Source organism: Lepidochelys olivacea (assembly GCF_965140295.1).
Source record: "Lepidochelys olivacea isolate rLepOli2 genome assembly, chromosome: 6".
NCBI classification, from domain to species: domain Eukaryota; kingdom Metazoa; phylum Chordata; order Testudines; family Cheloniidae; genus Lepidochelys; species Lepidochelys olivacea.
In genome coordinates, this window is record NC_140416.1 from 108,373,993 (window position 1) to 108,400,590 (window position 26,598).

The 26,598-nt window shown below is 38.7% G+C and overlaps 1 protein-coding gene across 4 annotated transcripts in view; it reads right to left on the reverse strand.

Annotated features, from left to right (window-relative positions):
- Positions 1–26,598, reverse strand: part of CDC42BPB (CDC42 binding protein kinase beta) — a 138,842-nt gene that overhangs the window by 56,763 nt on the left and 55,481 nt on the right. For all 4 annotated transcript variants that reach the window (XM_084630317.1, XM_084630316.1, XM_084630315.1 and 1 more), the window contains exons 3-9: positions 24,557–24,640; positions 19,255–19,350; positions 13,687–13,835; positions 8,937–9,030; positions 6,648–6,848; positions 2,115–2,363; positions 1,036–1,115 (exon numbers count right to left, since the gene is read on the reverse strand). In XM_084630317.1, the coding sequence (XP_084486443.1) occupies positions 1,036–1,115; positions 2,115–2,363; positions 6,648–6,848; positions 8,937–9,030; positions 13,687–13,835; positions 19,255–19,350; positions 24,557–24,640 (953 nt within the window). The remainder of the gene's footprint in view (positions 1–1,035; positions 1,116–2,114; positions 2,364–6,647; positions 6,849–8,936; positions 9,031–13,686; positions 13,836–19,254; positions 19,351–24,556; positions 24,641–26,598) is intronic.

A 26,598-nucleotide genomic window follows, 5' to 3' on the forward strand; every position in this document is an offset into this window, starting at 1 on the left:
GGAGGGCTGGTGAACTGCCTTTAGTCAGGCTCCTTCTCCAGGTTACGCAATAGATACCCTTATTTGACTTGGCTGTGGAGTGAAGAATAAAATTTCGAAAAAGCACCAAGACACCTCGGAGCCTAATTCCAATTTGCTTTAAATGGTACTGAGGAGTCTAAGTGACTGAAGTGCTTTTGAAAATCTTGGCTCATCGTATTCTTAGAATGAGGAAACTCTCAAACAGTCATTGCTAAACTATCTGAATAGCCAACTTGCTTACTGCTGCGCAGCCGCACTTTCCTAAGTTGGTACTAGGAAAGATGGCCTATTCATAACCGCGCACCAAATACCTACGCAAGAACAAACAAACAATCAAAATAGATGTTGGCAGGATTTGGATACTTTCCACACATCAAAAATTGCTGCTTTGATTCCATTAATAAAAACCAGGTGCACTGCAATTTTGATATTGCTACAGCCTCTCTTTGAAATTAGACATTTTTAAAAGAGCTATCACAAGCCAAAAACACTGCTGAAAATATGTTTTCTAGGTCTAACTGAAAACTAAAAAATTTTACCAAACAAAATTTAATCCACTGTCTCAAATGTAGGGGAAGTTACATCCAAAAGAGGGACTTTTTAAAGAGAAGTTCAATAGTGATTATATCAACTGTAACTACTTCATGTGATGGTACAATAAAAAAATCCAAAATACCAACATTTCTTTTGGTCCCCCAGAAAGCAATGTTTATATTCTGTTGCTCCCAGAATTATTGCTGCAGCAGGTAAACACTATTTCAACACCTAACACCACAGCAACCATACAAATACCACAAAATGAAAAAGCCACAAGCATTGTAAGCTCTATTTCAAATACATGAAGAAAGATTAAATATAAATAAAAAACCTTTAATTCTTGTACAGTCAAAGCAAAAATTTTCATGTACAGTAAAAAAAATTTATCTACACACATTCTTCAGTGTGCTTGTGAAGGTAAACCTTCTAGCCCTATTTGAGCGATACATGTAAGAAGCACCTGTTTCTTTTGCCTACCTGTCAGTTGTATATGTAAACCCGACAAAAGGTAAATGTAATCCAGAAAAGCCAGTATGAGAACCTGGTGGCACAATTTCCTGCATAAAAAGAACATGAGTGAAAACCAAAGAATATTTAAAAATCTTAAGTGCTTTTTTGTGCCTTAATGCTCAGGAGGTCAGACTAGATTATCATAATGGTCCCTCCTAGCCTTAGAATCTATGAGTGTGGTATCAGAAGTGAACTTTTCTTAGAATGTATCAGCACACAATATGTAGTTATTCGTTGAGTACAACAATTTCCCACAGATCCAAAATCCCTTATCCCAAATATGGTCATTCATAATGCATTATACACATTGAAAACCCTCTTCTTATTCACACTCCATTTAAAGGACAATTCTGTATGACAAATCGAAAATGTAATACATTCGTAATAAGTTTTGGTTTTGCTTTTAAAAGACATTAAAAGTGAAAAGCGATTGGCCACCAAAATGAATGGTGTTAATATTCTAGCTCTTGTGCCGGACAACCCATCAAAATCAAACCCAGTGCTCCTGTGTGTTATGACTGCATACTTGCATGAGATAAGCTCATGTGAACATGGCATACCCTCCCTCCGCTCTTCTTGCCAAATTCATTCTTGTAAGCTATTAAGAGACTGAAATGGGGAAAAAATTCTATTCTCAAGTATTCAAGAAGCAGAAATCTTGTTAACTACAACCCAAAGCTGGCTCAAGAGGCAGAGATGAGTGAAACATGATCTCATGTGAATTGGATACATGTGATCATCAACTCAGAGCTTTGGGTGTGGCTTTGATGAGCAGCATATCATCTTACTCAGTGTTACATAACATTGCAATGCATATGCACAAGTGGGTGGACTTAAAAGTTGCAGGAGAAATGTAACTCAATTTCATGGCTTTTGTGGGTTAAAAAGCTTAACTTTGTTGCATTAGCATAGTTTATCAACTGTTATGCTTTAGATATTTTTATTAGAACAAAGTAGAAACAAGTTGCTCACATCTGAACTAGTAGTTTTTACTGTTGCTATACATACAGAAAGGCCATAATTTAATGTTTAAATGAAAGACTCACAGGATTCCTCAATACATCATCATCTACATCAAAGTTTGATGTGTCAGAAGGACTGCTAACATCTGGAATATAAGGTGCTTCTAGGTTTCGAATATTATCCCAATTAAGTCCTTTAAAAAATGCATGCGACTTGAAATCCTCTATTCCATTCTGTCCTAGTCGACATTCCCTACTACAGATAAGTCGCTGAATAAGGTCTTTTGCTTCTTCAGAAACATCTGTCACATGGGATGGAAACTGAAATCGTTCCTAGAAAAACAAAATAAACCTGATTTGAGAATTTTATACTGGAAAATTTCTGTAAAAAGGAAAAATACAATTTTTATAAGCTTTTTGGTAAAGAAGTTAAGTTCTAGACTATAGATATGACACTGGAAACTAATAGTTATAGCTACCATTTTCAAATCTATTATGAGCAACAGAAGTCTCATCATGATGAACGACAGAATCAAAGAAATGTAGGAGTGGAAGGGACCTCAAGACCATCAAATGAAGCCCCCTGCACTGAGGCAGGACCAAGTATACCTATAACGTCCCCACCAGGCGTTTGTCTAACCTGTTCTTAAAAACCTCCGATGATGGGGATTCCACAACCTCTCTTGGAAACCTATTCCAGTGATTAACTATCCTTATAGTTAGAAAGTTTCTCCTAATAGCTAACCTAAATCTCCCTTGCTGTAGATTAAGACAATTACTTCTTGTCCTACCTTCACAGCAGTTACTGTGCTCTTTACAACAGCCCTTGACATATTTGAAGGCCTATCAGGTCCCTCCTCAATCTTTTCTCAAGACTAAACATGCTCAGTTTTTTAAACCTTTCCTCACAGGTCAGACTTGCTAAACCTTTTATCATTTTTGTTGCTCTACTCTGACAATTTGTCTACATATTTCTTAAAGTGTGGTGTCCAAAACTGAACATAGTACACTAGCTGAGACTTCCCCAATAGAGTGGGACAATTACCTCTTGTGTCTGATGTATGTTCATACACCCCGGAATAATATTAGCCTTGTTTGCAACTGCATTACACTGTTGGTTTATACTTAATTTGTGATCTACTATAACCCCCCAGATCCTTTTCAGCAGTACTATAACCTACCCAGTTATTCCCCATTTTGTACTTGTGCATTTGATTTTTCTTTCTTAAGTGTAGCACTTAGCACTTGTCTTTACTGAATTTCATCTTTTTGATTTCAGACCAGTTCTCCAATATGTCCAGGTCATTTTGAATTCCAATCCTGCCCTCCAAAGTGCTTACACCCCGTCCCAGTTTGGTGTCATCCACAAACTTTATAAGCATATTCTTCACTTCATTAGCCAAGTCATTAATGAAAATATTGAATACTGGACCCAAGACAGACCCCTGCAGGACCCCTACATAAGTCCTCCCAGTTTGATAGCAAACTATAGATAACTACTCTGAGTACAGTCTTTCAAACAGTTATGCATGCAACCTTATAGTAATCTCTATACCACATTTTCCTAGTTTGCTTCCAACCCTGATATTCTATTCTATGATTCTAATCCCTTACTAACATGAAGATATATCACATCTATAGCTTTCCCCCAACCCATGAGGCCAGTAACCCAGTCAAAGAAGGAAATTAGATTGGTATGGCATGATTTGTTCTCAACAAATTCATGTTGGCTATTATTTATTACGTTTTCGTCCTCTAGGTGCTTACAAATTGGGTTTTTAACAATTTTCCTGTACCTTCCAGATATCAAAGTTAGATTGACTGGTTTATGATTCCCCAGGTCCTCTTTGTTACTGTGTTTAAAAATTGGTATTACATTTGTCCTTCTCCAATCATCTGAAATCTCACCTATCCTCCATGAATTCTCCAGGACAGTTGTTAATGATTACTTCAGCTATTTCCTTAAGTACTCAAGGATGAATTTCATCAGGCCCTGCTGACTTGAAAAATCTAATTTATCTAAATAGTCATTAACCTGTTCTTTCCTTATTCCAGTTTATTTTCCTTCCTCCTTGTTGTTAATATTAATTGTGATAAGCATCTGGTCACTTTTAACCTTTTCAGTCAAGCCTGAAGCAAAACCTCAGCCCTTCTTGGTGTCAACCACTATTAGCATTCCTTCCCTGCAAAGTAAAGGACCTACACTTACCTCCATCTTTCTCTTACTCCTACTGTATTTAAAGAATCTCTTCTTGTAGCCTTTTATGTCCTTTGCTAAGGGTAACTCATTTTACAGTGGAACTTTATCCAATTTGCTAGCTTTTTCAAATCCATTCCCCCTCTGCTTTAATACATTATCAACTGGTTTTAATACACTGATTGTAAATACATTAACTGTAGGGTGAAAACTGAAGCTTTTAACTTTTAAATTTTATTTTAATTCTGTATGGCACACTAATAGAGTATGAAGCACTAGGAGCAGATCTTCATTGGTATACATTGTCACAGCTTCACTGGCCTATTAAGACTCTAACCCTTGATGTTTCCATTGCTTGCTAGAAACATGCATGATCAGGGTCTTAGAACTGTGGTTCTTTAGCTGACACCACTCTTTTAAAAATGTATTTTTATGATATTTTAAGTTTTTCCCCTTGACCCCCCAGTAAAAATATTTAGACTATATAATGACAAAAATCTGACTAAAATGTTTTGGCATGTATTAACATTCTGTGGTGGTTTTAAAGATTAAGAAATCTTACACAGAAAACAAAGCTGACTTCACAAGCACCAATAGCCTTTCTGAAAGCAAGTGATATTTGCCTTGAAATCTGATATGCTAATAAAAAATTAATTCCTAAAATATTAAATTTTGTTTTAGCTCTTTTCATTGTGGAGTGTTTTGGGAACTTTGTATTTAAACTGGCTTCACTTTAATAACTTTTGCTATTGAAATGGCTAGGAAAAGTAAGGTTGTGTAATAATTTTAAAGGTCAATAGTTCAGTACCAACAACATTAAGCCATTTAAAGCAAGCTATTTATTTATTTGTGTTGTGTATTATTTATTGCAAAAACAAACAAAAAACTATCAATCCTATTCTCAGATCTGAGATTTATTAATGAAAAATAATGTAATAGTAGGCTATGTCAATAGTAAACATGTAAGGAAAAAATGTGATTTCAGTATTTTTGGCATCTGTACTAATTCCATTTGACTTTTTATATAATAATTTGCATTATACATTTATGACAGCATATTTTAATCTTTGTCAAATATGAAGTCAAAGTCAACTTTAAAAAATCACACCTAAAATGTACCTACTATTTACAAATTCCCATTTGAAATTACTGTAAATAAACAATGAGGTGAAAATGTTTTTCTATTTTTAGTTTATTTACTTTATATATTTGACACTGTCTATGAACAGTAAGGTTTCACTGTTTACCCTGCCCAGCCTGTTAGTTTCCCCTTCAGTTTCTGTGGATCTTTTACTGTAACAACGAAGAAATTTAAATAAAAAGTTAAATGGGATTGTCAAACCACAAAAATTGGCAAAGTGTTCTGAGATAGCAAGACTTAGCTAATAGAACTTCAAGTTTAATTTTTAAATGGAAATTTTCAGTATAATCACATCTATGAACAAAACCCAAGACAAACTGCATTATTAAGACAGCAAGACCACAGAAACTACAAAAGCATTTAGAGGTATAAATGCCACAAAAATATCACAAAACTAACAAATCAAACAAGTTTCCAAGACTAGTTAAGATAGGACATGCCTCAATATACATATACTCAACTTAAAGACATTTTAAAAACAGAAATGAAACACTCAGTGGCTGTATCAGCTATAGGAAAACTGCCAGCGGTTTTGCATCAGCACTACCAACACTGTGAGCTCTAGTATAGGTAGGGCATGTCAGATCATTTAACTCTTCTGAGGAAGTCCCATTAGTAACAATTGCAGCTGTACCAATGCTGAAAAAAACAGCAACGAATTTCCTATTATGGAGGCACCCAAAATGCATCACCCTCTGCATAACTTTTCTCAAAAGGACACCAACCATGAGCTGTTTACGGTTTTGCTCTTCACTGTTCAAAATGCACTCAAAAGCTTACAAACAAAAATTTTCCTACCAGTTTTGCAGCTAACAGTGGCAAAAATCAATCTCTTATCACGCACATTTTCTTATTTGTACTGATTATCAGTGTAACAGAAAATGTGCCACCTGTGTAAACAATGTATTACTTAACTACTATTGCAGGCTCCAGAGTAAATATTTTATAGTGGGCCCCATAAACAGGGTGGCTGGTTTAGTTCTCGTTAATCTTTGCAAAATAAAAAAATAAGTGTTTAAAAATAAAAATCATAATTTGGAGGCCATCTTCAAATTACAACAGTAGTGATGGTTTTTCCATTTTTGTAAACTCAGAAAAGCTAACAGATTCCTTAACGCAAGCGGATAAGCCTATAAAACTACATTAATGTAAATAGAAACGTATCAAGGAATTATAACTACAGAATTATTGTCACCAAAAAAATCATGTTTTCTTTAAAGGTTGTCTACTTCTGCATAAATATTTTAATAATTATGTATGGTTTGATTATACTCCTTACTTCATGATTCATAATCTTCCCATAGGTTTCCACTAATGATTCTGCATAAAAGGGTGTTTCACCATACAGCATTTCGTACATACAGACACCCAGAGACCACCAGTCACATTCAGGTCCGTATTTTCCCATCCCATCTTCCATTGCTTGCAGTATCTCAGGGGAAATGTAGTCAGGCGTACCCACTGCCACAGAAGATTGTACCTTAAAAATAAACAAGCGTCATTCTGGAAGGCTTCCAGGCTTCCTCAAGACAGCATTCTTAATCATATCTTGTATTTTTGGCAGATGAAGACATTAGGAAATGCTTGTTTTTATAAAAAGGAAAAGAATTATCAATCATAACACTAAAAAGAACTAATGAATATGTACAGAAAATTCAAAACAAAAAGAGGCTTCAATAAAGTGGACTCCAATGCAACTTCATTTAATACATTTTTGGCAAAACATAGAAGTTATCAAAGGCAAATTTTGATTTCCCAGTGCTCTAACCGTGAAATGTATACTCTGTGCAGTAGGAAACTCAGAACCACCAAACCTGATGGGGTGAAAAAGGGAAGGGCAAGAGAAGACTGATGTAAACACCATTAAGACATGAAGAGAAAATGTTTTGCCTCAGTGTGTGTGCATGTTTAAGGATGGAAATGGCTGTCAAAGATTGGGGTAGGAAGCGAGGAGAGCAGGGGGCTACCAAGCTCCCACTCCATTTCCCATGCTCATTTGTGTGATTTGATTTGGAGGTACTGGAGGGAGTGTCCACTCTGAGTCTAGAGCTTGCTTTTTTGTGCGTCACGTGTTGGGGTGGATGGAAAATGTCTTAACGTGGTAGATTACAGGATAGGTGAATTGGATGGGATAAGGAGATGAGCTACTAAGCTTCAATATATCCACATAAAAAGCAAGTCTTGGGGATGGTGGCAGGTGTTTAGTTTTGTGCTCCTTTGGCAAATTCCATTGAGATATCTTGCAGCCAAGTTGGCATGGCTCATTCAAATCCCTTCTGCATATTATTTTGGATAACGCCAAGACAGATGCTTTAGGGTTGTGGAATGTCCCCAGGCTCTGGAATGTTTCAGTGACAGTGGATGATGCTACAAGCATTATTTTGTCATGACTGGTTCCACTGGATACTCATCACACCACCAGCATTGCACAAAACAGAGATGGGGCATTAGCTGTGATATTTGTATCAAATTTGCAGTGTACCAGATGGCCAGCTAGCATATCCTGGTTCTTTCTTTTGTCCAGAGGCACTTTCACAGTGATTCCCAGGAGCTCAAACACCTTGGGTGCAGACTGGAGAAGAGCTGGGAGACATCTGAAGTCTGATTTAATGCCTGAGGATTTTATGCCAAGTCTATAAAGATTTCTGAATGGGGCCAAGAGATGTTATTTGTTCTGAGCTGTAGACATTGTGAGCAACTGTACAACTCAACTCTTGGGTGGGACATAGCCCGATTAATATAGGCTGCCTCAATTCACCTGCTGTTACAAGTTTGTTTCAACCTTTACACATAAGACAAACCGGCTCATAGTGAGGGGGGCTTTGAATCTTTTAAATCTAAGAGCTGTGGGCTCCTGATGTATTCCCTCTTCTCTGCTAGTTTGATTGCCTTGATTTCTGATTAGTTTTTCCCAGGATTTCAAGGTTACCTGAAGGTTGTAGCCTGTGGCTGTAATTCATATAATCAATAAATAATCATTAACAACACTTTTAATGTTTAGATATTCCGTAACACCAACAAGAAATTCAACAGCTAGCAATGGAATGGTTGATGAGCAGATGGGTATAACTAATGCATATACACACTTTCATGTAGTCTCTATAAAATACTATATATACGCAAAATGTATGTAAAAATGTACATATTTTGATTTTACCTCTTTCCCCCTCCCTTGGAATGCTGAAAGTCTTCCTAAGGTATATCTACACTGCAGCCAGGGGTGGGAATGGCAGCTCATGAAGAAGTACCTGTGCTAGTCTAATTAGTTCACTAAGAATAGAAGTGAGGACACGACGACTTCTGCACCAGCTGCACAAGTGAGTATGTACCTGGGGAAAGCAGTGCAGGAGTGTCAGATGGGCTTGTGTAGCTGGTGCTGAAGCCTGCAGCACAACAACCTCACGTCTATTTTTAGCAAGCTAGCTAGAGAGTACAGCTAGCACGGTAACTTCTACACAAGTTGCCATTCACATCCCCAGCTGCAATGCAGATGCGCTCTTAGGCTGCAGACTCAAAGAGCAAGGCACCTACTACAAAGACCCTGAATAAAATTTTACTTTATACATACAGTGCCATCTTCACTCATCTTCAAGCATGATCCAAAGTCTGCCAGGCGTATATGGCCATTCATGTCCAAAAGAACGTTATCAGGCTTTATGTCCCTGTTGTATTAAAAGAAATAAAGTGATGTCAACACAGTACAAACATGAAGCCAAATGTTCTCACTGAAGTATTGGCTCCACTGAGAAAACACCAATATAAATTAATGTAGAAGTTAATCACCTATTGAAAGAAAAATTATTTACTACATGGATGGTGTTCAGTTTATGTCTGGCTATCAGTTAAGTGCAGGGTATGTAGTAAGTTCAGAGAAACTTAATACTATGCCTGCAGCTGTACTACCCAGGTCTTTGATTCTGTCAAACCTGCAATGGTCAGTATTTGAACTGGAGAATTATGATAAAACCAAGTGATGCAGAAAGTTAGTATGAAGAGGTGATTCATATACTGTCTTGAAGAGCACCAATGTCTCAGCATAGTATTCTACAGGGAAAGTAGAATCTTTTGTATTTTCCAACTATCCTGACCAAGTTCTAATCTGGGTACAGTTTTTCTGCCTCCCTAAACCCCGTTATTTCAATTCAAGACCATATTCTTCACTTCCTGTCCTCTGCTTGTCTAGTACTGCAGTGCTCTATTAAAACAGCTGCTCTGTTATAGCCCAGAAGTAAGGTGTGTTTTAGGAGGTTGTGAAGTGATTCTTGCGTGTATATAGCATCTGAAGTGCTTTACACGCCTACATGAGCAAAGAGGCTATAAACAAGTTTAAGAAATGTATTAATAATAAGAGTATCAAGAGACGGCCAAAAAACAATAACAAGTCTCCTAAACTACACAATACCACAACTTGCTAGGTAACATGTGTATAGTTGTGTATAATATGCTGTTGTTACTAAAGGAAATGAACTACAAGTTCATTTTTGCTCTAGCTCATAACCGGATATTCTTCGACCGGTAATGTGGTCAAAATGTTAATGAATGGGCATAATGTAAATTTAATTTCATTTAATCTCAAAATTAATCATGTTTTCCTTCATCATTTTGTACTCACTCATCTTCACATCCACTTAAAAGTATTGGCAAATAAAATGGCTGTAGCACCGAGGAAACAGAAGGTAGTGCTGAAACTTAGTGGTTAAGGCAGGCAGGCATTCTCTACAGATATTTCCTTATAAGTTCTCTCAAAGAATCTTAAAAAAACAAGCCAGTGTGCAAGGGGAAACACAAAACCTAACAGTTTTTAAATGATTTTCTGAATTTAGCCGTATAAAGAACATCTAACAGATGTACAAGTTAAAATGCACCGCCTTCCTCCCTTTATGTCAGTGTCATCCGCATCAATTCAGCAATATACCCCAATGTGCACTCTGCTAGTACGTCGTGGAACATCACCCCTCCATAGAATTTAGCTGGGTATGTGAGCTGGGCTATAAAATGAATTTAACTTTAAATAATGAGGCACTGTTTTCTTTAAAAAAAACAACCAAACACCTTTCTATATTGGGATATATATTTAAAGAAAACTGCACATTATCACAAAACAAAATGCTTTACTGCTGTAAATTAGTCCCAGCTACCTCAGCTATGCCCCAGGTCCACCCAATCCTCCACTCCTCCAAACAAAGTCCTGTACCCTCTATCCACTCTGGCCAGCTCCACCTCCCCACACGGGTGACGTATAGCGTAACTATTCATTTTGTGAATTTAATGTTTAAATTTGTGATACTTTAATTCCCCTCACTCCAGCTCATATGGAGGGACAGGGCGAGGGGCTCAGACCCCCCAAAAGAAGCAGAGTCCCCCAGACCTTAGAACAGACAGCAGACTGGGTGAACTCAGACCCCTGCAGAGGGGTAGGGTTTCTCCAGATCCCAGGCGCGCACACACAGAAAGGGAAAATTCAGGGCTGTCAGGCTCCCCACCCCTTAACCCCCAACCTCCTCTCCTACCTCTCACATTCTCCAACTCCTCATCTTCTCTCCTCCCATTCCCCCAATCCCTACATCCTTCCCCTTGCCTGAACCACCCCAACACTTTTTCCCTCCACAGGCACCCATTCGTCCCACTCCCCAGCCTGGAACAACAGCTTTGAGAAATGTATCTCATTCCTGCCAGTTCCCGTGCCCCTTCCCCAGTGCCGGAGATTTTCTGATGTGTCAAACATACCTCTTCTCAGCTCCCCACATCCAGAGGGGCAGGCCTTCCCAGATCCTGGCTCACAGAAGTGGAGTTAGGGAGGCAGGTTAGACCCCCAACTGATGGGCAGGGCCCCCAGATCCTAGCACACACGAGGAGGGACATAGAGCAGGGCTCAGACATCGCACGGGGGCAGTGATCTCCTCACATTCCAGGAGGGGATTAGGGAGTGGGGCTCGGAACCCTTCCAGAACCTGGCTCACATGAGGGCGGCAGGGAAGGAGGGGTCACCCAACCCTGCAGATGGGTTGGGGCCCCCAGATCATGGCACACACAGAAGGGGAATGTGGGGCTGACAGGCATCCCAACCCTATTCTCCCCAGTTCCTCTTCCCTGTGTCTCACACCTTCCCATAGACCCCTCCCCTGAGCATCCCCTGATCCCGCAACCCCTCTGCCACTATGCTCACCTACTCTTACACCCCTACTCACCATCCCCTCCCAGTAAGCATTTGCTTATCTCATTTTCTTTTCAAAATCATTTCAGTGCCTTCTGAATATTCTGCTGTACTCAGATTACACTTCCCAAAATAAAAATCCCCCTTTCATCGGAGGTGGATTGGAGTAACATGCCTATTTATTTAACTCAAATTTCTGCCCCGGGTTGGATTTGAACTCTCAGTGCCCTGGGTGTTCTTGGTTTCGATGACTAACACTCTCAGAGCCACCCAAATCCTGCAATGTGCAAGTAGTTTTTCAGATAGTTAGCCTGTCTCTCTGCACATGCTCTGTATAATCCACTTGGTGCATGAGCAGGCCTGTGAGCCTTAGTGTGCCTAACTGGAAAAGCAAGCTATTTTTCAAACACTGAAATCTGAATGCTCCCAAAGGGCTGGTGGGTGTCTCACACTCTGCTGGAGTAACCCTCAAATGTTTGAGGCCCTGATGAAATATCTGAGCCTTCACTGGATCTCTATTTATGAGCAAAACATTTGCTAGAACGTGTCAACTTTAAGAAAAATCTGTTTTTTTTCCAGGGGCTGCCTTGGGAACTTTGATCAAATGACCCCAACATTGAATCACTGACTGTACCCTCACATCCCCATGAGGCACACCAAAATACAAGGCAATCTGATTAACTGCACGGATTTTTAGAGCACTTAAGACAGTCAAGGTTTAAACAGAAAGCTAGTCTTAACTAAACACTTTTGTTTTGTTTTAAAACAAACATTCTTACTTTAGAGCCTATAGGACTAAAGTTTAAAAACGCAATATTAAAACCCTTCCTCTATCTCAAAGTAGGACATACTTTACAGTTTCATTGGCTTGCTCCAGAGGGCCAAGTAGATTCAAGCAATCTTTATGGCTAACAGAGAGCATACATTCTCTAGAAAGGATATACGATGTACATATCAATTCAAACAGCATCACAGAAGATTATTTTTCACATGCATGGTTTTATTTTCAGCTTTCAATAATGACAACTTTGGTGTATATCATTTCAAGGGAATTAAATGACTGACTGTGGCTAAAGGCCTGATGGTTATGCCTACAATATTATCGCTTAAATATACACTGTTGATAGTTCAAAAGTGCAGTATTTTCTGTTAGAACTCTCTAGATCCCTTATGTGTATCTACACACACAGCTAACTGAATGATATCATTGCCTTACAACACTCCATACTTTACAACTTCACATTTATCAGAAACAAAGTACAAGGTCAGAACATAAAAACAATGGCAAAGGTTTTCTGTACTAATGTCACTGCTTTTTCATGACTAACATACTAAATGTTAAGTCTGAAAGCAAGTGTCAAGAAGAGCAATTCTCCTTTGAACAAGATTCTCACTATGCTGAACAAAACATTTATCATGTGCTTCTTCCTAACAGCACTCCTGTTTACCAAAGGCTTTTCTGGAACCTGCATTTTTTAGAGTAACCTAACAATAAGGAAGTGTACAAAGTGTTCTTTGCTTTCCTGACTAATTTCCTCCCACAGTCAGAGGAAGGAAGGTTATTTTCTTAACCATTTCAGAGTGTGAACTAACAACTGATAACTCAAGCTTTTTACATTTTCAGCATTGCTAAATGTTAGAATAGGCTGAGTTGGAATATACACCTATACGTAAGACGCACAGACACCAACATCATAACATTTTACAAACAGTTAATACAGATAATACAGACAGGTAACCAACAGTTATTATAAAGGGTCCATTCTAAATATTTTCCTGCATGATACATCTACTGAATTTATTTATTCAGAGAAGCTTCACTAAGATGCATCTGATTTTGCCTGAATTTTCTAGCTGGGTTGAACTGAGGCATTAAGTCATCAAGTGAATTGCCCAAAGTAAACTACAGGTGTGGCTAACTGATCACTAAACCCCTTATTATTTTAAATTCTTTAACTACTAAGCCAACTATTTTTAATCAAATTACATTTCACCACCTCTAAAATTGGTCATTTATAAACTTGATGTATTGAGTTAAAAGTTTAAATAGGAATAATTAGCAAACAGCCCTATAAATTTGCCTGATATGACCACTGTATGTGCAGTTAATTCTGCGTTGACACTTTCAAAATTGGGCATATGCATAATGAAGTGGATATTTTACCTGTGCACATAATGCAGCTGATGAATGGAATGTATAGCAAGCACCATTTCACCAATGTAGAATTTGGCCATATCTTCAGGAAGCTTGTCTTCAAACTTACTGAGAAGTGTCAGCAAATCACCACCCACATAGTAGTCCATCACTAAATACTAAAAAACAAGAGAAATATGATTAATGCATGCTTGAGTCAGAACGGATAAATACAGCAATTAAATACAAGTAGCTCATTGTGGAACAAGAAGGATGTAAAAAGAGGTTGTGGAAAAAGTGTGTCTGTGAAGAAGGGTCAAAATGAGCACTTTTTATGAACAAGTTACTATGAATTGTCTATTTTGCTGCAAGTATTTCTAATTTTCTTTAATATAATCATAGTAAAAACATTAGCTCAACACATTCTAAACTATCTCAGATATGGTCATTATCATAAAAATGAGCAGAGAGAATATACAGCAGAGGGCAACCAAGACAACGATTTATGACTATCTAGCTTAGTTATAAAGAGAAGTGACAGAAACAAGGCCCATTTTCTTTAGGGAATTGGTTTTTGTGAGGTTCTGCACTAATTTAACAAAACAAAAACAAAAACCTTAACAAAACCAAAATCACGACCAAATCTAGCATATTAAGTTTCAAAGTGTGAGGATTCATATGGCATGAAAAAGAGGAAACTAGTTTAAAATCTATTTATGTACTGGAGAATTAATTTTAAATCCCTTTACACATCACAACATTAAATCCCTGTGTAGTCTGAACAGGAAACACTGGATTCTTCTAGTGGAATATGAAACTTTTGGAATGAGGAACAAATAACATTTGCAATTAAATTCTTGTTTAGACAAGAAGTATGTTTGGATTATAGGCATATTTTTGTGGTGTTGATAAGCCTGTGAGCAACAACAAAAATATGAGCCTAGAATATTCATTTTATTCTACTAAGCATTTGCTGCAGAAAACCAACTTTCTCCACAAATACTACTTTGACTGATAATGAAGGGAGCTCAATTTGCGTGAAATAAGTAAGTTAGTGGAGTAAAAGATGCTTTTCTAAACAAATACTTTCAATGAATTTAGTGCTCATTAAATAGATTGGAAGCCCTTGGCCTTGTGTATGCTAACATTTTTCTTAAAATTCCTTACCACTGTATTACCGTGGTTGGTAGCAAGAGGAGGGGCTTGCTAGAGCACAGGCCAGCATTTTAGCCACTGTGAACTAGAGTCACAAAAGTGCTCTAAACACCAAGCTACAGAGTCATTCTCATGCTTGCTCTCTCTCCCACGTCCCCCCCCCCCAAATGATTCGTTCATTATTTATCCACAATGGACCGCAGACATTATTTTAAGTTATTTTTTGACACTCTCCCCACCTGAATTAGAATCTAACCCATGACCTAGGGACCGATGTTTATATTTCCCATTACCAATTCAGAGCCATTCTGTCTGACCCTTCTTCCCACCCAGTGGCATAAAGTGTTAGCAATGATCTTGCTTATCCTCAGTAACAGACTTTTACTAAAGTAAATACTTAATTCTGTTGCTCATGGTAGAGCAATCTGAATTCCATTCAGTTCCTGAAGGAGGGAACAACAGACTCCCTTCCTACAAGGGAAACTGATTAAGTCAGCAAGACCATAAAGTAAAAGGGAAGGCAAAGGGTAATTGCCTTTTTATTTACTCAAAACTTTTGTTGCAGACAAAAGGACACCCCAAAAGGTGTATACAGTGTTGTAGTTCTGTTGGTCCCAGGATATTAGAGGGACAAGGTGGGTGAGGTCATATTTTATTGGACCAACCTCTGTTGGTGAGTGACAAACTTTTGAGTTTACACAGAGCTCTTCTTCAGGTCCTGTATCTCTCAGCAACAGAGGCTGGTCCAATAAAAGGTATTACCTCATTTACCTTGACATCCCAAAAGGTGTCTGTCTTGACATTGCCCTCCACACAACTGTTCATGGATAGCTTAACCCTAGGGCAAATATTTGCTTATGCTGACAATGGACTGTGTGTGTAACTTGGCAATTTCTGAATGTGCATTGGGAACAGTGTGTTCAACACAAAGATAAATTTACATATGAATGTACATCCTACTCTGTGTATTCAATGTCCAGATTCCCAGTGTCTTTCTGCAAGGTAGTTTTATTTATAAGTTCAAATGTGCTTGAATCTGGAACATGGAGTGTTCTTCGAGAGAATTAACTGTTTGAATTTTCTTTTTCAAATTGTGTGTGTTTCATAAACCATTATGTGATGTTTCACCTACCCAAAATATACTTCATAAAGTAAACAAAGGGGTACTTACAAATGACCTTTGTTCCTAAAACGGTCTCTATGAAAAGCAATCAGAACCACCATAAAACCATTATAAATCTAACATTCCAGGTAAGACCATCTCAGAATTTGTAGTAGGGAAACATTCTTAGTATCTGTCCCAGAATACTTAGAAATTGCAGCAATGGAATGTGTGGACATCTGGCATGGGCATTCCTGTTCATACAGTCCATGCTAGTGTGAGAAAAAGCTAGAGGAATTCAATTTTTGCAAACTAAGGAACTAGTAGGAAAAACTTCCTGCTATTTTAAAGGTTTATGAATATTTCCATGACAAGCACATTTTTTTCAAGTTTCATAAAGTACATGCAAACAATTTGCTGCATGCAAGCTAAATGTACTAGAAGATGAGATCAGTGTAAACAATAAACAGGATCTCAAGACCTGAAGAGTCACTGTTGATTAAAAAAAACTATTTTAGTAAGTAAATACTCTAGAGATTAACACATTGTTCAATATTTATTTCACCAATCCTTAAATAAACATTGGGAACACTTTAGTCAATTTAAAAGTAGTCTTATAAAGTTCTACTCCTCTCATCAGCTGAAATACTAGGTTGTAATTTCCTACAGCAAAAGAGATGTTACTTCTCCTTTTCCTAATATTGGAATTACTCCAGTATCACATAAAGCAGGGGTCTCAAACTCAATTTACCTTAGGGCCAGTGCCAGTCCTCAAATCCTCCCAGCCGGCCAATAATGTCACTCATGCCACACAGAACCCACCCCCAACCCCCCCCCCCACACACACACAACTGCCTCAGGCTCTGGGAGGGAGTTTGGGTGGGAGGAGATCTGGGGTAGGGGATTGGGGTGCACGCTCTGGGAGGGAGTTTGGGTGCAGAAGGGGTGAGAGGTTGGGCTCTGGGAGGGCATTTGGGGTGAGGGAGGGGGTCTGGAGTGCAGGCTCTGGGAGGGAGTTTGGGGGCAGGAGGGGGGTGTGGGAAGGGGGAGGGGTTGCAGGCTCTGGGAGGGAGTTTGGGGGCAGGAGGAGGAGGGGGGTGCAGAGCTTATCTGGGGCTCCAAGGTGGGGCAGGCCGGGGGGGGCCTCTGCACGCTGCTGCCCCCAGGCACCGCCCCCGCAGCTTCCCATTGGCCACAGGAGCTCTCGGAGCAGGGGCAGCGCACAGAGGCACAGCCCCATCCCGGGGTCGCAGGGAGGGGCCAGCAGACACATGGAGCAAGCAGGCAGAAGCCATTCAGCTCTGCTGCACTGCTGGTGGTGGGCTGGGCCCTGGGCCACTGTAAATCACCTGTGGGACGTGTGGGGGCAGAGCTCCTGGGGGCGGCAAGCAGGGCTAAGAGAGAGACCTGGCTCCAAAATTGCTGGAGCCCCACGGGCCACATTGGGGAGGTTCTTGTGTCGCAGATGGCCCGCAGGCTGGGAATTTGAGACCCCTGACATAAAGTCTGCTTTATATCATTAACAGAACCAATAGATACTAATAGGTTCTGTATTTAATGCAAAACTGAAAGTATAACACTGTAGGTTAAATTAGAGTGCATCAGAGCAGGTTTCATGGGTCTTATCTGAACTAGAAAAACTGCCAACAATGGAGTAGCTGCCTGGTGCCAGCAATAATGTAACAATTAGCTTAGACAAACACTCAAACACACTTATCACCATGTCACAATAACCTGCTCTGAGTATGACAGTAGAAAAAGTGTCTGAGCCCCACCTTCACTGGTTCAACTGCACCATTACTTGCTGTTGCTGTAATATGTGTACTAATTTTTCAGTGTAGATGCACCCTTTGAGGCAGCACAGTAGAACGTTACCCAGAAGCACTGCAGTTTGGAAAGGCTTCAGGTGTAGTTAAAGGAACAATTCTGTAAAAATGCATGGGTTTGAAGGCCGGGTGCAGACTGGTCAAGACTGAACACTGAGCCTCAGCTCAGAGAAGCTGTGCTAGAGGGGCATTCGATTGATGGTACATCTACCCTTATGGCAGAGTACAAAGTACAGATACTGCACTCCCACTAGCATGGCTATCAATAGCAGCGTAGACTGAGGCACAGCTTAGCTGAGTAGACTGCCCTATGCACCTGAACCTGAGGGTACAGACCCTACATGTCTCTCCACATGCCCAAGCAATGCCTCCCATGTCTACACTGCTGTTTTCAGTTGTATAGTGTCCTGCTGCTTCCCCATTGCCAGAGCCTTTCCTTACCATAGAGAAAGGCCCGCTGCTGGAGCTTTTTCCCCAGAGAAGCACCCTAACCATTGGGCTAAATGTTACAGAGAAAGCTGCATCATTACCAACTGCTCCACCTCCCATTTTGTAAAAAACATCTCAGTCCCAAAAAAGTGTTTTTTGGGGTTGAAATTATCCAGTGAATTCACGTAACATTTCATGAGTAATTTTGGTTAGCCAAAAAATGTGTGTTTTTTGGTGAATTTACTATTCACTGAAACACCCCACCCAGCTCTACTGTCTTCATGTTTCAATCTATTGTAATTGGTCACGGCCCAACCAGCAGTCCATGACAGAATACAAAATGGTAACTGTGAATGTCTACTGTATAATCCTCAATTTGGCTAAAAATTTCTAATGTGAATACATTTTTTTTTCTTCAATGAATCATTGCAGGTAATATGCAAAAAAACTGAAGATGTAATCCACTGAAATACTGATGCATAATATCTGCTACTTAATATTTTTAGGGCATGGAGGTAATGTTTTTCATCATTTTTATTGACTTTTTCCAATATAAAGCTAAGCAAAATATTTCAAATAAAATTAACTGATTTATGACAATGTTAGTGGAATAAAACTGATCTCTGTCATTTATAAAATGCTATGAAGAAAGTCTCAGCTCAAAAAACAAATTTTTGCACATTTTAAACTGTAGAATAAAGTAAAATTAAACTTCATAGGAACTCTCACGGAGTCACTGTCAAGGTAAAGAATATCTACAGAATCAATATATCATTTTATTAACAAGTTATTCACAAATTAAATTTATATCTAATATACTGTATTTCATAGTAGATCAGCATATTTTAGATGATTTACATGGGACAATTAAGTATACTCTAAAACTACCTTAATTTTGTTTTCAGTGTCCTACAGTTACATTAAGTCTTCTGAAGTGTTTTTATGTAAGGGAAGAACAAAGATGAAGTGTTGCAGCAAGAAACAAAGAACTGATTTATTGCTCTAAAACCCTCAGACTTATCAGAAATAAGTTTGTTTTTAACGTAAGTAACAAAACTTTTGTATTTAATGGCGAAGCAAACATACCAAATAGTTCTCATCCTGAAAGGCATAGTGCAATGTAGTAATCCACTGACAATCTCCATTCATCAAAACATTTCTCTCTTCTCGAAAACAAGCTGTCTAAAGAAACGAGGAAAAAAGGCATCGTCACAGTCCATAAGTCGTCTTTGCAGGATTCATACATATGCATGTTTTATGGGATTATTTAAAATTTCTACACAGAGGTCTCTAGTCATTGGAATTTAGTCTGCACGAGTGATAAGCCAGGGAAGCTCTGCAGCAGGCTTCTGTGGTTAGGCATCCACTCCTCCTAATCCAGAGTGCTACCTTTTTAAAAACAATTTAGCTTGAGCCACTCAAGTCCTTTCTTCCCTTATGTACTAAAAAATGTTTTCACCCCACCACAATCTGTAGCAAAAGGACAACTGCATATGAGGATAAAACCTGTGTGAAAATATATCTATGCAGCCACAGTTTAATGGGTCAGTTTCTAACAGTACCTCTAGTGAGGGCCTCAGATAATATAAACCAGGCAGGAAATCTACAAAAATCCATATAGTTTCCCACACTAATATTCTGCATAAAATACTGCACTTTTCAGGAGTCTCCCAGTATTTCGGAGTAACATTTACAAAATAATTTGCACGAAAGATTATCACAGCTCAGCTCCATATACGTTTACATACAACAAATCTCATTACATTTTTAGGAAGAAGACTCACCTTGAGTTTATTAATGGCTTTCTTGGCCCAAAATACTGGTCAAGACCGAGTCCCTGGGGTTGTTTTACCACGATAAATTGAGGCTGCCATTATCCATATATTCTTTTTATTTCCATTCCCCATCATCAAGCACTTGCGCTCTGGATAAGAGTGTTTCTACTGGTTCTGATCTATGAATTGTCCAACAACGTGCACTGAGGAAACACCTAGGAATCCCACACTTCACCACCCTCATCCTAGAGGCCTCACTATTACAATGTTTGTATTTGAGTTTTCCAAGAGAAAAGTCTTAACTGTTTTTTTGAGTGGAGAAACTTTCCAGCGGAAGTGGAATATACTACGGTCAAGTTGGGACAATTAAGTTACACAGTGGGCATACAAACAGAACCACTCACGTGCAAGGTGAATCATTATATGTCTATATTATGCTGTGAATTAGAATGTCATTTATGCTAATACTTCCAGGTATAAACACTTATTTGGTGAAATTCTCTGGCCCATGTAATTCAGGAAGTCAGACTAGATGATAAATAGTGGTTGCATCTGGTCTGAAGGTCTATGAGTACATTGCTATTTTCCCAGTTTCCAGAATTAGATATTTCCATATTTTAACATTCTTAAAACAATATACTTGAAATACACAACTGAGTCCACCCAAGTAACAGTCAGACCCACTTAACTGAAACAATTGCTGGGAACAGATTTAAGACAATGCAATTTGTTGACTAAACAATGGATAAAAAGGCACACCTTGTCTATGTAGGAGCATACCTAGTCTTGCCTACCAGCCTATCTACAAGTGTTTGCTAACAATTTTCCGCATGTTGCCCTTTGTTCACTTCAGACCATCTTGCTCCTTTTACAGTTGATATAAAAACTGGTATTAACCAGATGCACTTTGCTATGTTTAATGAATTATACAATGTTTCTACAGTTCATAAAATAAATCAACATACAACCAGCACAATGCATTCATTGAACCTCTGATAACTGAATGAAAAATTACCTAATGTCTGTTTTGCAGTAAGGTGTGTCAGTTAAGAGGCTATCTATTGTGTACTTAAAGGTTTCATTTTAAAGTTGAAGGGTTTACAACAAATAAAAATGAAAGCTTCCCACATGCTTTATGAACTCAATATGCAGGTTTTGAGAAATCAACTTATTTGCTTGCCTTGTGCAGCAGGTGGTAATCAGAGGCAGGCAAAAAGAAAAAAGGTGCTGAGTGACCTTGCTTTACGCACTGCTCCATTTCCAAGGGGAAATCAGTGAGCACAGAAACTAGCTGGAATGGCTACAGCTTTCCCTAGAAAGGAATAGGGACACATAGGAGGAGATGGCAGAATTACTGCTCAGATTCTGGTTCCTATGCAGATTCCACATCTTCACCTCTTGCCTACCCCAGAAGCCACTCTACCAGATGCTCCTGACTGGGGCGGAGGTAAGTCAGCCAGGTAGTGTGTGCAGGTCATATATTGCTTCCTATATTTTCCTCCTCTTCTCCCACTTAGGACATGTCTACATGAGAAAATTACAACAATGTAATTCAACTGGTGTAGAAACTGATTAAATTGGTGCAATCCTGTATGTGGACACTAATTTTGGATTAAAAATGCCTCACAGTGATTTAGTTTAAATTAGGGATGTCGATTAATCACAGTTAACTCACGCGATTAACTCAAAAAAATTAATCGCACTGTTAAACAATAGAATACCAATTGAAATTTATTAAATATTTTTGATGTTTTCTACATTTTCCAAATGAAATCAATTTCAATTACAACATAGAATACAAAGTATACAGTGCTCACTTTATATTATATTTTATTACAAATATTTGCACTGTAAAAATGATTAACGAAAGAAATAGTATTTTTCAATTAACCTCATACAAGTACTGTAGTGCAATCTCTTGATCATGAAAGTGCAACTTACAAATGTAGTTTTTTTGGTTACATAACTACACTCAAAACAAAACAATGTAAAACTTTAGAAGTTACAAGTCCACTCAGTCCTACTTGTTCAGCCAATTGCTAAGACAAACAAGTTTGTTTACATTTATGGGAGATAATGCTGCCTGCTTCTTCATTACAATGTCACTTAAATGTGAGAACAGGCATTCGCATGGCACTGTTGCAGCTGGTGTTGCAAGATATTTACATGCCAGATGCGCTAAAGATTCATATGCCTCTTCATGCTTCGGCCATCGTTCCAGAGGACATGCTTCCATGCTGATGACGTTCGTTACAAAATAATGCGTTAATAAAATTTGTGACTGAACTCCTTGGGGGAAGAATTGTATGTCTCTTGCTCTGTTTTACCCACATTCTGCATATATTTCATGTTATAGCAGTCTTGGATGGTGACCCTGCACATGTTCGTTTTAAGAACACTTTCACTGCAAATTTGACAAAACACAAAGAAGATATCAATATGAAATTTCTAAAGATAGCTACAGCACTCGACCCAAGATTTAAGAACCTGAAGTGCCTTCCAAAATCTGAGAGCGATGAGATGTGAAGCATGCTTTCAGAAGTCTTAAAAGAGCAACACTGATGCGGAAACTACAGAACCCAAACCACCGAAAAAGAAAATCAACCTTCTGCTGGTGGCATCTGACTCAGATGACGAAAATGAACATGCGTCGTCCTACACTACTTTGGATCATTATCGAGCAGAACCCGTCATCAGCATGGACGCATGTCCTCTGGAATAGTGGTTGAAGCATCAATGGACATATGAATCTTTAGCGCATCTGGCATATAAATATCTTGCAATGCCGGCTACAACAGTGCTATGCAAACGCCTGTTCTCACTTTCAGGCGACATTGTAAACAAGAAGCATGCAGCATTATCTTCTGCAAATGTAAACTAACTTGTTTGTCTGAGCTATTGGCTGAACAAGAAATAGGACTGATTGGACTTGTAGACTCTAAAGTTTTACATTGTTTTATTTTTGAATGCAGGGGTTTTTTGTACATAATGCAAATATTTGTAATCACAATAAATATAAAGTGAGCACTGTACACTTTGTATTGTGTTGTAACTGAAATCAATATATTTGAAAATGTAGAAAACATCCAAAAATATTTAAATAAATGATATTCTATTATTGTTTAACAGCGTGACTAATCACACAATTAATCGCGATTAATTTTTGTAATCGCTTGACAGCCCTAGTTTAAATTCATTCCTTACTACTTAAGGAATTAGTACTTCTAAACTAATGTAGTTAGATCGGTACAATTTCACTGTGAAACTGGTGGTGCTGAAAAGTTATGAGAAAAGTCAGGAGAATAGCAACAGCCACTTCCCCCTCAAGGGAGTCTGTGAAGAGGAGCCTGCATGGACTGCTGGAAGGAGGTGAGTTTATCAGGCAACCATTATCACATGCAGCGGTGAAGAGGTGTCTAAGAGGGGTGGGGAACTTGTTCACTGGGGATGGATGGAATATTAGCGTGTGGTGGGCCATGTATTTTCTCCTGCGCTGGTAGGCTCAGGCCTGGTCTATGCTTAAATTAGATCATCCTAGCTACATTGCTCAGGACTGTGAAAAATGTCATGCCCTGAGAGACATAGTTAGATCAACCTAACCCACACTGTAGATGCAGCGAAGTCTATAAAGATTCTACCACTGATGTAGCTACTGCCTCTCAAAGAGGTGGATTAACTACATCTATAGAAAAACCCCTTCCACCAACGTAGGAACCATCTATACTATAGCACTGCAGCAGCTGTAGTGTAGACATGACCTTAGCCCTCAGCAAGGTGGAGTCGGGAAAGCTTTCAAGCCCTCTTGTTGCTGTGTAAGTATTTACATAGTTAGACCTCTTTCCTCAACAGTGCCCTGCGCTGTTCGTGAGCTGCATTTTACTTTACACAGATTTATGTAACATTATAAGATACTGTGACTTGCATTTTGCCAATATAATAGCAATTACTCTAAGTAGGCCAGAGCATATGTTATTTTGGATAATTCCTCTCAATAGGACCTCTAACCACTATTTATTAATTTGTAAAGTTCCTATTAGATTAGCACATGTATGTGCTTTTTGGAAACAAATGAATAACTTCTAAAGAAAACTACTAACATCTTTCAAATGCTTTGTTTACACAGCTATCTACTCACCTACTTTTATTTCTGTGTTTCCAGAATATTAGTTAATTGTCTTTAGTAATGCAAATCCAAATACAAATTGTAGGATACACTTCCTGAAGGCTTGTTTTTCAAATATAAGAACAAGTTCGTTTTCAATCTTTTTTTTTTCCACATAGTCATAGCAACAGAAATCTGAGGCTTCCATGTAGTCTAACTTGCTTTTACTGTAAACAAAAATCTGGCCAATATAATTCAGGGTAAAAACTAGGGCAGACTGTCTGGTAAACGAATACACAGTAATGCTGAGAACAACAGATGCCTGGAAGGGATTGTCAGACTTGATTGCATTAAAGCAGCTCACTTTCTTTAAAAAAAAAAAAAAAGGAAAGAAAAGAAGCAGCACCTCCTATACTCATGAAATAATTCTTTCTAATCTGGAAGAGCTTCAATGTAATTTTCCCTAATGCCATTTTTTAAAGTTCTCTGTATTAGAAAACATAGTCCTTACCTCTGCCCTTTTAAGCATTTCCCATTTATTTAGAATTTTCATTGCATAAATGCGTTCCGTGCTCTTCATTTTAACAACCGCAACCTGGAATAATAATAATTTTGTTTAACAAAAACAAAAGGAATTTAACAGTTTCAATACTTTTTTTCAAACAGCTGATAAATGATGCAAAATATTGCTTAATAAAATCATGATTACTGAAGGGTAAGTAATTAGTGAACAAGAGTCCATGAACAACGCACTGAACATATTGGTAAATTATTTTTCCCTTCTAAGAATTGAGTTGTAAAAGCACATTACTACTCATTTACTTGACACACAGTATGGTGGTGTGTATGGCTGTATAATGGAGTGTGTGGAAGAGAACTTTCTCCAGTACTGTACCTTACTAATGGCAAAGTATACACTGAGGCTATATCTACACTAGAGAGCTTACAGTGGCACAGCTGTACCGATGCAGGGAGCTCTTCCATCGACAAAGCGCTGTGCACACTACCACTTATGCCAGTGAAATCTAGGTTGCTTAGGGGGGTGTTTTTTTCACACCCCCAAGTGACAGAAGTTTTGCCAACATAAGCAGGAGTGTAGACATGGCCTAAGGTAAAGCAGCATGCTGTCTTTAAATTACAGTGAAGGAATATAGTTCTATTTTGGAACTGTGAAGGCCACATTTTAGGCAGGGCTTGAAAAATCCACTTGCCCAAAGCTAATAAGAATCTTTCCTGGGCAAAAGCCACCAACTTCTAAAAAACTTAAGGTTTCATTTTGATGAAGAAAAAGTTTTAATTCTTATGGTTGCAAAGAAAACGTGATCCAAACGTCTAGTAATGCCGTGCCATCCTAAGTCTGCAGCCAGACTGCTTGAGTGTCTCTGCTGTTGCTGATTGCTTTCCTAGATTTCAGCAGCCTAAAGACGGACTTGTCAGTTTTCACTGTTGCTTTTCAGAACTCTGCAGGCAGCAGTGAAACTGACAAGAATAAGATCAAATACACCTCCACTGTTACTTGAAAAGACTGAGTAGCAGTAGAGGCAGGCACTGATGCCATTCACACAGGAGGCTGAGTGGAAAATGAGGCTGGAGTAGAGCAGCTGAGAGAGACACTCCCTCACAAAACAGGAAACTGGAGGAGGGAGACTGAGTAGCAGAGAATCCAACTCACCATTCTGGCTGGAAGCTCTGGGCCGGAGGAGGAGTGGAGGGGGGGAAGAATACTCCTCCCATCCAGTAGCCAGAAAGGGATGGAGTGGGAGTCTTCAAGATTATTAGACACCAATTAGGCAGAGGGTGACATGGAAGATGAAGACCCTAAACAGAGTTCAGTGACACACTGTTCTCTAAATGTCTCCAAAGACAACTGACTTGCCTAAATTCTAATTCTTATGCTATTGAACAATAAAAAAAATTATCTAGGTTTATGCCTCTTATCTTGGACTTCTAGCCACCACCAAATTGTGGAGTGACTCACCCACTTTGCATTGCTGTGTGCACCTGTCTCTTATAAAGAATAGGGATTTCATACCTTTAAGTAGATAGTCACATCAAATTAGTTTTCTTTCATTTTCTTTCATAATTGCTACTATGGGAGTACACTATCTTCTGCTCTCTCTCCTTCCCATAAACTGCATGGATATCCGGAACCTATCCATTTTAGCACTACTATGTAAACAATGAATTAATCTTCACATCACCCTCCCATGAATACGTAAGTAATATTCTCATTTTATGGATAAGGAAGCTGAAGCACAGAGTCTAAGCAAGCTTCCCAAGTTCACATCGGAATCAAAGCCAGGAACAGACTCTAAACCTCACAAAACTCAGCCCTATACATCAACCAACAAGCCATGTTTGAGCGTATATTTTTTTGGTATTCGTCTCTCAAGAATGCACAGAAACAGGATCTCTGAGGCACACATGTAAGCCAACTGTACAGTTGCACTGTGACCTAGCACTCGGATATTATTTGTACTCATTTTGTAGTACATTTTCGTTCAAAATGGTTTTTTATCTGAAACAAAGCTCTGTTCCACTTGTACTGAAATA